The 15,312-nt window shown below is 37.6% G+C and overlaps 1 protein-coding gene across 1 annotated transcript; it reads left to right on the forward strand.

The window, feature by feature from the left end:
* Positions 1 to 2,034: 2,034 nt before the first annotated feature.
* Positions 2,035 to 14,426, forward strand: dnajc25 (DnaJ (Hsp40) homolog, subfamily C, member 25). The gene is made up of 5 exons (XM_062031525.1): positions 2,035 to 2,419; positions 6,671 to 6,823; positions 11,341 to 11,711; positions 11,803 to 11,902; positions 13,929 to 14,426. Exons 1-5 carry the CDS (start codon positions 2,087 to 2,089, stop codon positions 14,049 to 14,051), a joined length of 1,080 nt encoding a protein of 359 aa, XP_061887509.1. The 5' UTR covers positions 2,035 to 2,086; the 3' UTR covers positions 14,052 to 14,426.
* The last annotated feature ends 886 nt before the right edge of the window (positions 14,427 to 15,312 follow it).

A 15,312-nucleotide genomic window follows, 5' to 3' on the forward strand; every position in this document is an offset into this window, starting at 1 on the left:
AGCTTCCATGAAATGCTCAGTCATTCACAAACAAGGATGGGGCGAGGGTCACCACTTTGTCAACAAATGCATGAGCAAATTGTCGAACAGTTCAAGAACAACATTTCTCAACCAGCTATTGAAAGGAATTTAGGGATTTCACTATCTACGGTTCGTAATATCATCAAAAGTTTTAGAGAATCTGGAGAAATCACTGCACGTTAGTGGCTAAGCCTGTGATTTTCAATCCCTCGGGCGGTACTGCATCAAAAAGTGACATCAGTGTGTAAAGGATATCACCACATGGGCTCAGAAACCCTATAGAAAACCACTGTCACTAACTACAGTTTTTCGCTACATCTGTAAGTGCAAGTTAAAACTACTATACAAAGCGAAAGTAATTTATCAACAACACCCAGAAACGCTGCCGGTTCTTACTGTTGTGCTCTAAATCTGGGTACTACATGTTGTGCCATCTCATGTGTCGAATCTGTACTGGTATGACAACAAAGTTCCTTGAATCCATCCATCCATCCATTTTCTACCGCTTGTGCCTTACGGGGTCGCGGGGTTGCTGGAGCCTATCCCAGCTGCACACAGGATTGTATTTATTTTTGGTTTCATTATTATTTTTATCATTATTATTATTATTATTAGTAGTAGTAGTAGTAGTAATATTATTATCATCAAAAAGGGACAAGCGGTAGAAAATGGATGGATAATGATTCTTATTATTATTAACATTTATTAATATTATTTTATGTATTACCTTTGTGCTTTCATTTTCTAAATTATAGTCCCATATTTTTTTTCTCTATTTTGTCTTTATTTTCTTGTATTCATGTAATTACTTTTATTATTTTAGGTTGATGATCCGTGAGACGTTATCCTGTATTATTTTTTTTTAATAGAACTGAATATTATTTTCTATTGTTTGAATGCAAAAAATATAGATAAAATATTGTAAAAAAAATAAATAAAAATGGAGGGTGATACAAAACTACATGAGACTTAATTAGTAAAGGTAAAAATAAATATTAAAATCTGTCTTGAAAAAAAATATACACATAATCTCTGCGCGTCCTCATTGACGTCATCTGTTTTCCGGTCCTACATATTTTGGTCAATTTCCAATATAAGATTTTGTTTATTTCTATGTTAATGTTTTTTGGCGTTTTGGAAGATATTGTAACCGAGGGTTTATGTCCCCTATATTGTATAAAACTACAAAATAACAAACACGGAGGCTCCAGTTTTACACGAGGACCATTCTTTTTATTTTTTATATTTATAAACTTCAACATTTACAAACAGTTGAAAATAATAATCAAAGTAGGTACAAAAACAGTACAAAACAGTATAAAAAAAGCGCCAGGGGGTTGTAAATTCAAAGTAACTAAAATAGAATGCAATATATATATATATATATATATATATATATATATATATATATATATATATATATATATATATATATATATATATATATATATATATATATATATATATATATATATATATACATATATATATATATATATATATAATAAACAAAGTGCAAAGCAAATTTGGAACACAGCATCATCGTTTTCACAGCTTTTTGGTTGTTAGAGGTGGAGAGTGTTTTAGTGTAAAGTTCTAAATCTTTTTCAAAGGCACAATTTTATTTCCTTTCTTTTCAAAAACCTCCGCTCCACTACAACGTGTCACCCTTTCCGCTATTAGCGCCTTCAAAATAAGAGCTCAAGGCATATACTGGTTAACAGTAACAGCTTATAACCGAAACTTAACATCACAAAGAGGCAAGCCCATAAAAATAGGTTACCATATCCTTAGTTTTTCTATTGGAAAGTTGGTATTGTATCGTTGTTGAAATAAAGTTTAGGGGGAAAAAAATAAAAATACAAGATTACGGAATTAAGCGGTTCATCAAAGTGCCTGATTGAAATTGAAAATATCATTAAAGTAAATGTAATTGATAAAATAGCAATTGTATTACGATTTGTTCTATTAATTATTTAATTATATTACTTACAAAAAAACATCCGGCGTGCGTTGATGACGTAGCCCACTCCCGAGCTGCCAGCAGGCGCCGGTAGTCGCGGAGATGGTCACCCTCAGGGAAAGCTGCCGTGGCGGCGGCGAAGGTTCCACGCCGCTGTCATGGTGGCGGTTCTCGGTGTTACTACTTTGTGTGTCCTCGCTGCCGGTGGTCGGGGCGCTGGTGGAGGGTTTGTACTGCGGCACGGAGGTCTGCTATGATGTACTCGGGGTCACACGCGAGGCCTCCAAGGCGGAGATCGCCCGGGCGTACCGGCAGCTGGCCCGCCGGTACCACCCGGACAAGTTGAGGCCTGGATACCCGGGCTTGGAGGGAGAGACTCGGGATTCCGCCAAGAAGAAGTTCCTCCTCGTTGCAACAGCATATGAGACGTTAAAGGTCGGTAAGACATTCCTGTCTAGTTATTTACCACATTGTAGTACATGCACCTTACTTCCTGCCACGTCTGTCAGGACATACGTCTTAATTGCATTCCTTTGTTTTGGACGTGCCTTAAAGTTCAGTTTAGGAACATAAAGTGGTTATAAAAGCACAATTCAAACATGTCTGGTTGGAAGCATTTTGTGAAATCATATTCCTTCTACAAAACCCCAAGTTAGTTAAGTTGGCACGTTGTGTAATACCAATGATTTTTAAATCCCTTTCAACTTATATTCAATTGAATAGACTGCAAAGACAAGATATTTAATGTTCGAACTGAGAAACTTAATTTTTTTTTTTTTTTACAAATAATCATTAACTTAGAATTTACGTTACAAACAAGTTGGCACTGTGTTACATGGCCTTTCCTTTTAACAGGTCTGGGGCCGTATTTATCAAGCGTCTTAGAGTGCCATTTTACACTTAAGTCCTGAGAATTTGCAAAATTTAGTCCTACTCTCAAACTTAAGAATAAAAGCTATTTATCAACTTTCTTAAGTCTAAGAATCACTCCTACTCGCCACGATATTTAAGAGACCTTCAGAGGTGTCCTAAGTGGTTAGGAGTTGCCAGCGGGGGATGGCACTGAGGCGAGAGAGACGTGCGCGAACGTTCAGGGAGCGGAAGCATGTCCTGGCTTTGTTTGATGACGAGCAGCTGATCAAACGGTATCGTTTAGACAGAGCGGGTATTATTTTTGTCACAGATTTAATAAGGGGCGTCATCTCATCAGCAACATCACGCAGCAGAGCTTTCACAGCAGAACTAAAGGTCATCACAATGCTTCGATATCTGAATTGGAAAAGGAAAAGGAAAAAAAGGAAACATTTATTTTTGATTCATTGCCAATATTGTTTGTTTTGTATTATTTTGTAGTTTATTGTCAAAATATACACTCCCATTGTCCACTTAAATATTTCTAAGATATTTCTTTATTCTTAGACAAGGGATTACCTTCCGTGATTGGTAATTTCTATGGACACAGAAATGACGTCACCTAAAATTCCGTTTACGGCACATAGTAATGTCATAATTCAGCTCTGAGTGTGACACTTAAGATTCAGTCCTACACTTCGCTGAAAGTGTGAGTAAGACGCTTGATAACTAACTTTTAAGTGCAGCTTTCAGCGAATAATTTATTTACTCATAAGTCAACTCTTAGCAGACTTCTTAGGAGTAATTCTAAGAAGCTTGATAAATACGGCCCCTGGACTACAGACAGGCCAGTCTAGTACCCGCACTCTTTTACTATGAAGCCACGCTGTTGTAACTATAGATGTCCGATAATATCGGACTGCCGATATTATCGGACGATAAATGCTTTAAAATGTAATATCGGAAATGATCGGATATCGGATTCAAAAATTTAAATGTATGACTTTTTAAAACGCCGCTGTGCGGAGTGGTACACGGACAGAGTAGTTGAGTCTCCCAGTCATACTTGCCAACCCTCCTGATTTTCCCGGGAGACTCCCGAATTTCAGTACCTCTACCGAAAAATCTCCCGGGGCAACCATTCTCCCGAATTTCTCCCGATTTCCACCCAGACGACAATATTGGGGGCGTGCCTTAAAGGCACTGCCTTTGCGTGCCGGCCCAGTCACATAATATCTACGGCTTTACACACACACAAGTGAATGCAACGCATACTTGGTCAACAGCCATACAGGTCACGCTGAGAGTGACCGTATAAACAACTTTAACACTGTTACAAATATGCGCCACACTGTGAACCCACACCAAACACATTTCGGGAGAACATCCGCACCGTAACACAACATAAACGCAACAGAACAAATACCCAGAACCCCTTGCAGCACTAACTCCTCCGGGACGCTACAATACACACCCCCCGCTGCCCCCTACTCCGCCCACCTCAGCCTCATGCTCTCTCAGGGAGAGCATGTTCCAAATTCCAAGCTGCTGTTTTGAGGCATGTTAAAAAAAAATAATGCACTTTGTGACTTCAATAATAAATATGGCAGTGCCATGTTGGCATTTTTTTCCATAACTTGAGTTTATTTATTTTGGAAAACCTTGTTACATTGTTTAATGCATCCAGCGGGGCATCACAACAAAATTAGGCATAATGTGTTAATTCCACGACTGTATATATCGGTATCGGTTGATATCGGAATCGGTAATTAAGAGTTGGACAAAATCGGAATATCGGATATCGACAAAAAAGCCATTATCGGACATCTCTAGTTGTAACACATGGCTTGGCATTGTCTTGCTGAAATAAGAAGGGGCGTCCATGATAACGTTGCTTGGATGGCAACATATGTTGCTCCAAAACCTGTATGTACTTTTCAGCATTAATGGTGCCTTGGGCACTAATACACCCCCATACCATCGCAGATGCTGGCTTTTGAACTTTGCACCTGTAACAATCCGAATGGTTCTTTTCCTCTTTGTTCCGGAGGACAAAATGTCCACAGTTTCCAAAAACAATTTGAAATGTGGACTCGTCAGACCACAAAACACTTCTCCACTTTGCATCAGGCCATCTTTGATGAGTTCGGGCCCAGCAAAGCCGGCAGCATTTCTGGGTGTTGTTGATAAATGGCTTTCGTTTTGCATAGTAGAGTTATAACTGGCACTTACAGATGTAGCGACCAACTGTAGTTACTGACAGTGGTTTTCTGAAGTGTTCCTGAGCCAATGTGGTGATATCCTTTACACACTGTTGTCGCTTTTTGATGCAGCGCCTGAGGGATCCAAGGTCACGGGCATTCAATGTTACGTGCAGGGATTTCTCCAGTTTCTCTGAACTTTTTGATGATATTACAGACTTTAGATCAGGCCTGGGCAATTATTTTGACTCGGGGGCCACATTTAGAGAAAAACATGTGTCTGGGGGCCGGTATATCTATTTTTAGGAACACTAATACAAAACCTCACAATAATGTCTAATAGAATGCTAAACACATTATGACAGACCGCCTTAAAAAACGTAATGGAATTTTACATTTTTCTATGAACGATAAAACACTGAATATTGACAAAATATGAATGTCACACCCCCTTTCGATCGACATATTTTACAATCAAGTGAAACGCGACAAAAATGCACCAAACGGTGAAATATGAACGTGAAGGGTACAAAATAAACCCACGTACAATCTAGTATATCTGATATATCACTAAGCTTTAGAACTTTGTTGTGAAAATCTCCTTCCAAGTCTGTGGAAACGCTTCCCGCCCACACTGCTTGGTGCCTCGTCTGAGCTGCTGTGACGTAGATTACCATAGTAACTAATTAGATGACCATAGTAACTAATTAGATTACCATAGTAACTGGTACATCATCCAAAAGCGCAGATTCCAACCATTGAAATACTTTGTATAGTTCAAGACTCATTAGAAAACATGACTGCACATCATAATGGCAGTTACAGTTTCCATCTTAAAGATCTAAAAAAATTATTTAGGAATGTCCGGCGGGCCTGATTGAAAAGCTCAACGGGCCGCATGTGGCCCCCGGGCCTTAATTTGCCCAGGTCTGCTTTAGATGGTGAAATCCCTAAATTCCTTGCAATAGCTTGTTTCTCTACATAGTCGTTTTCTCAGAAGCAGGTGCGCAGTCAGGAATTCTGGGTCCAATGAAAAAATTAAAGAACCCAGAGATTTATTCAGAACGTTTTTAACATGCAAAGTAAATAACAAAGCAAAATGAATAAGATGCACATAGAAAAGTATTGCTTTTTTTTTTTACTCAACAGTAAGAACCCGAAAGGTACAAGCGGTAGAAAATGGATAGAAGGAAGGGACAAGCGGTAGAAAATGGATGAATGGATAGGAGAACTAGAAAAATATAATTTCAATTAGACAACTATAGAATAATACTATTTTACAGTGTTTGTGCAGGAAAACAAGACCCCAAATAAACAAATGCCCTGGCAGGATAGTGAATATGTTTTAAAATGTAAACATATAACAATTTTCAAATTATGATCTCTATCCTACCATGTTTACCTTTTGTAAATGACATCACTAAAATACACAAAAAACAACCTGGTGTGCCTATTAGAAAACATTTAGATGTTAACTGATATGATTAGATGCTGTTTTTTTTTTGCTGATATATCAGACCAATATCTGATATCAATATCGGATCGGGACACCCTTAATTTTTATTTTGGTGAGATGGCAACACTTTCAGTTTGCTCTGAAAACAGAGCTAATAATGTTGTCTGGACCGTATAGGACGAGGACACTCGGAGAGACTACGACTACATGCTGGACCACCCTGAGGAGTACTACCAGCACTACTACGCCTACTACCGCCGACAGCTCACCCCCAAAGTCGATGTCAGAATCGTCATCCTGGTCACCATTTGTGCCATTTCTATATTTCAGGTAAGACTGCAAAGTAGACATTTTGACAATAAAGTGTATTTGAAGTTCAGTTGGACCATACCTAAAGGGAGGAAAAGTCCTGACTTATTCCAGTAGTTGCACTGCAAAAACTGAAATCTAATTTAGTTTAAATATCTCAAATAAGGGTGATATTTGCTTATTTTCTGTCTGATAAGATAATTCTTCTCACTAAGCAGATTTGATGTTAGAGTGTTTTACTTGTTTTAAGTGTTTTGGTCCTAAATTATCTCAGTAAGATATTACAGCTTGTAGCTGAGATTTTATGACCTATATTGAGTAAAACATGCTTGAAACTAGAATATCAACTGTTGCAAAGCTGTGTCATCAACACTCACAGGTATAAAACTATTTTTTAAAAGAAATAATTACTTATTTCAAGCATGAAAAAAAAAATCATGACTTTGACACAATTGTGGCTCATAATTAAAACAGATGACAGCCAAATGGACTTTGCTGTTTTATTTTCAATGAAACAATAGAAAATACGTACTCATATAGTAGTACAGTTGTTATTAGTGAGAATATACTTATTTTAAGGTATTTTTGGGTTCATTGAGGTTAGCTAATTTGACTTGTTTTGGAAAGTCTTGACAAGCCAAATGTTCTTGTTCTATTGGCAGATAATTTTGCTTAGTTCAAATAAAATACCCCTAATTTTTGTATATTTTTTTCTTGTTTTTGAACACTGACTTTTTGCAGTGCTTGCCTTGGCAAGGTCATAACTCTTTGTGGCTTGTGCAGTTTGAGACACTCGTGATTTAGGGCTATATAAGTAAGCTTTGATTGATTGATATAATCGTTATCGTTTTATTTTATCGTATCATATTTTATTGTAACTAATCCTTGCCTCCATGGCGGCAAATAAAGTATAGAGTTCCAATATCACTGGAGGACATGTAATAGCTAAACATAAGGCATACTTGCCAACCTTGAGACCTCCAATATCGGGAGGTGGGGGGTAGGGGGTGGGGGGGGGGGCTTGGTCGGGGGTTGGGGGCGTGGTTATTTACAGCTAGAATTCACCAACTTGAGTATTTCATATATATTTCATATATATATATATATATATATATATATATATATATATATATATATATATATATATATATATATATATATATATATATATATATATATATATATATATATATATATATATATGTGTATGAAATACTTCACTTTCAGTGAATTCTAGCTATATATATATATATATATATATACATATATATATTTTTTATTTATTTATTTATTTTATTTACATAAAATAAATACTTGAATTTCAGTGTTCCGGTGGCTAACCATTAGATGGCAGTATTGTCCTGTTTAACTTCTCCGTTCATGAATGAGTATATCATTTCGGCCACCGTGTTCAATGGAGAAGTCTGTTCTACATATTTACAGGCAACATACACCTTCCCCTTCGAACTGTCCTGGATGAACTGAAATTCTTGTTTCCATTCGTTTGAATTCGTTAGGCAAGCTGTTTATATTGCGTGAGAACAGGCTGTCCCCACTCAGTCTCAGGTCCGCATTGAGCTGGAGGGGGCGTGGCCTCCATCTCCGGCTGAATACCGGGAGTTTGTCGGGAGAAAATCTCTGCCGGGAGGTTGTCGGGAGAGGCGCTGAATACCGGGATTCTCCCGCTAAAAACGGGAGGGTTGGCAAGTATGACATAAGGGGTGCCGGAATTCTTAGTTGTTACAATTCTGAATCAATTCAAAGTTTTCAAGAATCAATTTTACGTTGGGAAACGTCATTTGTCAGCCCCTTAGTGGAGCTTGTGTAACCTGCAGTCTGTTTTTGAAAAGGTTTTATTATAATTTATACACCAAAAAAATATTGCGAGAAACGGTTTGACTTGGGAATCGTCACCCCAAGAATCTGAATCGAAATTCCTGACTAAACATGCTACACTACAAAAGGACCCACGTTGTGTAGAATAGCGGTAAGCCATGCTAACTGCTCAGCTACAGAGCCCTTGAATGTAAACCCGGTGTGGGCGGAGCAATACAAATATGGTCAGTAACAATGCCAAATATAGTATCAGTATATGTTCGATACTACAGAGATTAAATCAATATGTTTGTATTGTTTACAAATCAGGAAATAAGTCCCTGGACACTAGGACTTTAGGGCAAACAACAAAGAATAGTAGTTTTTGTTTAGGTTTACTTATTTAGTCCTATTGAATTTATTTTGCTCAAAATATTATATGTAATAAAATCCGAATCACAACCAGATATATTGGTCAAGTATGTTTAACACACATTGTTCAATATAAAAAAAAAAAAAATTAACTAAAAATATAAACAATTACTTATAGCTAACATGTGAAAGGCTAATAAATAGAAGTGCAGTGGTGAATAGAGCAATACAAAAAGATGATGACGTGAGCATGAGTTTGTACATTTACAGTGACAGATTAGTTTCTGAGTTGTTTCACAGCGTTCCTTTGATAGATAGCCTGAGGGAAACAACTGTTCTTAAAACGAGTTGTTTTGGCGTACAGTGATTTATAAGCAGTTTGAACCGTTAGTGACCAGGGTGTGAGGGGTCTGCAGTGATGCTACCTGCCCTTTTCCTGACCCGAGACCGGTATAAGTCCTAGAGGGGGGGAGGGTCGACACCAATGATCTGTTCTGCAGTTCTAATTGTCCGCTGCAGTCTGTGTCTGTCCAGCTTGGTTGCAGATCCAAACCATACAGTGATGGAGGTGCACAGAACAGACTGAATGATGGATGTGTAGAACATGATCAGCAGTTCTTGGGGCTGGTTGAACACAAGTTACACATCCTCTGCTGTGCCTTTTTTCTGAATGTGTCTATGTGGGAGGTCCACTTCAGGTCTCATGAGATTGTGCATCCCAGGAACTTGAAAGAGTCCACAGTAGACACGGTGCTGTTCAGAATGATGATGAGGGGGGGGGGGTCTTCTCCCAAAGTCCACTGTCATCTCCACAGTGTTGAGCGGGTTCAGTTACAGATGGTTCTGACGCCATCAGAGAGCCAACTGTTGGAGATGCCGTCTGTAGGCAGACTTGTGCTGTCCTTTATGAGGCTGATGACTGTGGTGTTGTCTGCTAACTTCAAGAGTTTCACTGAAGGATCCCCTGAGGTGCAGTCATTGATGTAGTGGGAAGAGAACACACTGATTGTGCTGATTGTCCGGGTGCTGGATGTGATGCTTCCCAGGCTTACCGGCTGCCTCCTGTCAGTCAGGAAGTTGGTGATCCACTGACAGGTGGAGGCTGGCACTGTGAGCTGGGCGAGTTTGCAGGATATCCGGTATGGTGGTGTTAAACGCAGAGCTGGAGTCCATGAACTGGATCTCAGCATAAGTCCCTGGTCAGGCAAGGTGAAGCAGGATGTGGTTTAGTCCCATGTATACCTATTTGCCTGATAGGAAAAGTGCAGGGGATGCAGCAGGGGACCTGTGATGTCCTTCAGGTGGCACAGCACCAGTCTCCCAAAGGACTTCCTGACCACAGACGTCATGGCTACGGCTCTGTAGTCATTGAGTCCTCTGATGGAAGGTTCCTTTGGGACTGGGATGATGCCAGAGCCTTTGAAGCAAAAGAGAACTGTGTGCAGCTCCAGTGATCAGTATATACTGTATATCGAAATAAATATTTAATTGACATTGTTACTTAGCCATCCTATGTTTTTGTCGGATTATAATTGTGATTAAAAAAAAGATTCATTCACTGATTTGGAAAATATGAAGTATCAGTATTGGTATAACCAATACTATCAATGTAAATACTTGGTACTGGATTTATAGCCACGTTAATAGTACAGTATTGAAAAATACTAACTATGGCGGGGATCTTAACTTTTATGACCTGAGGCCAAATTTTCCACTACTAAGGGGCTCACTCAAATATTAACACTGAATTAGTAATGTTACTTTTGATTTAAATCATATTCAATAATTATATCTAACCTACTTACAACCTTGTCAAATGATATGAAACCATGTGTTTATCACAAAGATTATTATTTATTTAACACATAAACCTTAGGCTTAGGTCAGGTTGACTAGAAAAATAAATACCAACAAAATATACTACATAAGAAGGCACTCAAATAATTAACGGAAATGAATGTGCATACAATCATGTTGTGCTAAAATAAATTAACTAAATTAATAATTAATATATTTCTAAACTGTCAATACGATTTAAGTGCATATGAAAATACAGCTTTGCCACTTTAGTCATATTTTTTTCACTTGGGAAAGTTCTCTACGACTTAAGCTGCAGAGTTCTTCTGTTTGTTTGAGATTGTCATTCCTGCCACAAGTGATGAAATATTATATGCCTTTTATATGCCAATTAATACATTGTGATATACTGTATGTCGTTACCACAGGAGGCTGCAATATATAATGGGTTAAATACTTTAAAAATCATTATGTACCCTGAGATTCCCGGCCATCAATATTGCATTTTGACAAAAAGTGAGATTGACAACCTGATAAAAGTTTATATTCTCCAGTATTACAGTTGGCACACGAGCTACAACGAGGCCCTCAACTACCTGGTGACGGTCCCCAAATACCGTATCCAGGCAACCGCTATCGCCAAGGAACAGGGCCTCCTCAACCGCACCAAGGAGAAGGGCAAGAACCGGCGCACCAAAGAGGAGATCCGGGAGCAGGAGGAGGAGGTGATCCGCGATATCATCAAAACCAAGATCGACATCAAAGGAGGCTACCAGAAGCCCAACCTGTCAGACATTTTGTTGTGTCAGATAGTTCTTTTCCCTTACTACCTGACCAACTACATGACCTGGTATGTTTCCTGGATTTACCGCTTCACCATCTGCAGAGAGGAATACGGCGAGCAGGAGAAGCTTTACATTATTAGGTTGGTTTTCTCATTTTTTATTTTAAGCAAGGTCCTTGGATGAATTTGTCACCTTCCATTCTTACTACGGTTGAATTGTTTACATCTTCAGGAGATGCATGAAGATGTCTCAGTCTCAGTTTGACAGTCTGGATGAAAGCAGCAAGCAGTCCTTCTTGGAAAAGCAGCTGTGGCTCAAAGACAACTATGAGGTTTGTGGCATGAAAGTACTTCATTTACATCCATAAGCTTTTACTTTCTTTTTATTCATCACTTGGGATGGGTACCACTCAGTCTTGAATCGGTTTGGTACCAATTCCCGGTACCTTGGGAATACTCAACAGAACCAATGTTCTGTACTTTTGTGTGTGTTGATAAATATTGTTTTGATAATAAAATCAAATTTTTTTATTGCAACATTTAAAAATGAGGTGATTATGATGACTGCGGTCCAGTTTTTTTTAAATTGTTTTATTACAACATTTCTGAGTCTCATTTGCAAATATGACCATACGTTGCAAGTACAGTTGCAAGTCCAAGACGTTAGATGGCAGTAGTGTATACCATATTTTCCAGACCATAGGGCGCACCGGATTATAAGGCGCACTGCCGATGAGTGGGTCTAGTCAGGTGTATTTTCATATATTAGGCGCACCTGATTATAGGGCGCATTAAAGGAGTCATATTATTATAATTTTTTTCTAAATGTAAAATTTCCTTGTGGTCTACATAACATGTAATGGTGGTTCTTTGGTCAAAATGTTGCATAGATTATGTTTTACAGATCATTTTCAAGGCGCTTTCTGACAGTCGCTTCAGGATGCGCCGTTTTGTGGGCGGTCTTATTTACGTGGCTCACCTTCGGCAACGTCTTCTCCCCGTCATCTTAGTTGTAGCGGTGTAGCGTGCAAGGACGGGAGTGGAAGAAGTGTCAAAGGATGGAGCTAACTGTTTTAATGACATTCAGACTTTACTTAAATCAATAACGGAGCAGCATGTCCTCATCCGTGGCTCACTAGTGCAATAACAACGCCGGAAATGTGTCCTGTGAAAAACCGTCGGACTCTCTAATAACTAAAGTTCCTTGGGTGAATAATGTGAACTCACTACACCGGTATGTTTTAGCGCTTTCATGGCGAGTTTACTGACAGATATAAGTAAGAACTTTACACTACTTTATATTAGAAATGGCAACAGCGGAGGATGAATGTCCCATAACAAGAAGATAGAGAAAAAGAAGAAGCTTATCGACTACAAAGGCGGAATCGTGCAAACTTTCAGGACTAATTTAGACACTTACATCATGTGTTGCCTTCATTATAACACTTATATAAAAGACTTTTAAAGTAATTTTGATAGTAGGCTAATAGACACTTACATCATGTGTTGCCTTCATTATAACACTTATATAAGACTTTTAAAGTCATTTTGATAGTAGGCTAATTTAGACACATGTGTTGCCTTCATTATAACACTTATATAAGACTTTTAAAGTCATTTTGATAGTAGGCTAATATAGACATTACATCATATGTTGCCTTCAGTATAACACTTATATAAAATACTTTTAAAGTAATTTTGATAGTAGGCTAATATAGCTAATAGACACTTACATCATGTGTTGCCTTCGTTATATCACTTATATAAGACTTTTAAAGTCATTTTGATAGTAGGCTATAATAGACACTTACATCATGTGTTGCCTTCATTATAACACTTGTATAAGACTTTTAAAGTCATTTTGATAGTAGGCTAATATAGACACATCATGTGTTGCCTTCAGTATAACACTTATATAAGACTTTTAAAGTCATATTGATAGTAGGCTAATATAGCTAATATAGACACTTGCATCATGTGTTGCCTTCAGTATAACACTTATATAAGGCTTTTAAAGTCATTTTGATAGTAGGCTAATATAGACACTTACATCATGTGTTGCCTTCAGGTGGTATATCGCCACTATGGCCCCCACCGATGGAACGGCCTGCCAGAGAGCCTCAGACGTGCAGAAAACGTTGAAATTTAAAATAAAGGCTAGAGACTCACCTTTTTAATCAGGCTTTTTATTGATCATGTTAAACTCCTATGTTTTTGTTTTTATTGCGTTATTTTGCATCTTATTTATTGCTATTATTACCCTCTGTGTTATGTGTATATTCACTTATTGTATTATTATTATTATTATTAGTGAAAAGGACAAAAAGTTGAATAATTCCTCCTGTGCTGGTCTCGCAGCTGTACAGAGCAGAGCAGGAGGAGCAGATGAAGGTGAAGATGGCGACCGACCCGAGGATGAAGAGGTACAGACGCTGGATGAGGAACGAAGGACCAGGTCGGCTCACCTTCGTCGACGACTGACACAAATTTATATTCCAAGAGATATTTTCATAGCGACGGTTCTTCATACAAAGACGTGTGGAATCAAATGTTTACAATGCAGTGACATTTATTTACTGCTGTTTAATTCTTATCCGCTCCATTTTTTGTTTTTTTTGCATTCAGTGTAAAGAACGAGGTCAAAATTCACACACTTGCCCTCAAAACTGTTCAACTCTCATTTAAATGATGTGGCAATCATCACATTTTTATTAAGTGAGTAAAAATCATTAAAGGGGAACTGCACTTTTTTGGGAAATTTGACCTATCATTCACAATCATTATGATGGGTGTATTTTTTTTTTTAATGCATTCTAAATATGAAATAAATGCATTTAAAAGTTTGCTTACAATGGAGCCTATTGGAGTCGCTCTCTTTCTGCCTATAAATCCCTTAAAAACATCTAAATGCCTCCATTAGGTTTTATATACATGATGTAAGTGTATATGTAATGTAGTAACAGGCACATTTATAATAACATGTAATATTTACCTATTTTGTTCATTTTAAGCTTACGCGGCGCATTAATTAAAAAAACGCATCACAAGTAGGGATGATGTTTGATAAGAAATTATCCAGTTCGAGCCCATTATCGAATCCTCTTATTGAACCGATTCCTTATCGATTCTCTTATCGAATCCAGATAGGTTGTTGTATATGGAAAAAAACAACATTTTTGGTTTAACAAAAGCTCACTTTTATATTATAAGAAAAAAAAAGAAGAAAATAAATAAATGAATATTGACTGTTACCCCCCCCCTAAAAAAATTCAATAAATATTGACTGTTACCCAAAGTATATTAAGTGGGATTTTTCAGAAAAACAAATATATACAGTAACACAAAAACAACCTGTCTCTGTGATCACTATATGTGTATAAATAATAATATAGTGTTAAATAAAATCAGTCCCTTGGGCACAAAACTGAAAATAATACAGCTCTCCAAAAAGTGCACTTCTGCTGCTATTGGAACATACTAACTACACACACAGGCAGACAGCTAACAAACAATCCAAGACGTCTAATAAAGTTCCAAAGCAGATTAATCCATTTAGGCTCTTTATTGTTGTTGATCTTGCTTTGTCTTTTCCTATCTTTACTTTTGTCTTGCACTGGACTGGTATTTATTTATTTTTTAAAACTGAAATACACACAATGACAAATGTATAAGCTATGTGATTCAATTAACATACTGAAATGTAATACACAATATGTAAATATTAGCTTCACACAAATATACA

This window comes from Entelurus aequoreus, linkage group LG21 (assembly GCF_033978785.1).
Source record: "Entelurus aequoreus isolate RoL-2023_Sb linkage group LG21, RoL_Eaeq_v1.1, whole genome shotgun sequence".
Classification (NCBI taxonomy): Eukaryota; Metazoa; Chordata; class Actinopteri; order Syngnathiformes; family Syngnathidae; genus Entelurus; species Entelurus aequoreus.

Bases quoted from the DNA above. Each gene is read 5' to 3' on its own strand.
- dnajc25 (XM_062031525.1), top strand. From the start codon at position 2,087: ATGGTCACCCTCAGGGAAAGCTGCCGTGGCGGCGGCGAAGGTTCCACG. The intron at 2,420-6,670 runs GTCGGTAAGACA...TGGACCGTATAG, and splicing joins CAGCATATGAGACGTTAAAG to GACGAGGACACTCGGAGAGA. The intron at 11,712-11,802 runs GTTGGTTTTCTC...TTACATCTTCAG, and splicing joins GAGAAGCTTTACATTATTAG to GAGATGCATGAAGATGTCTC.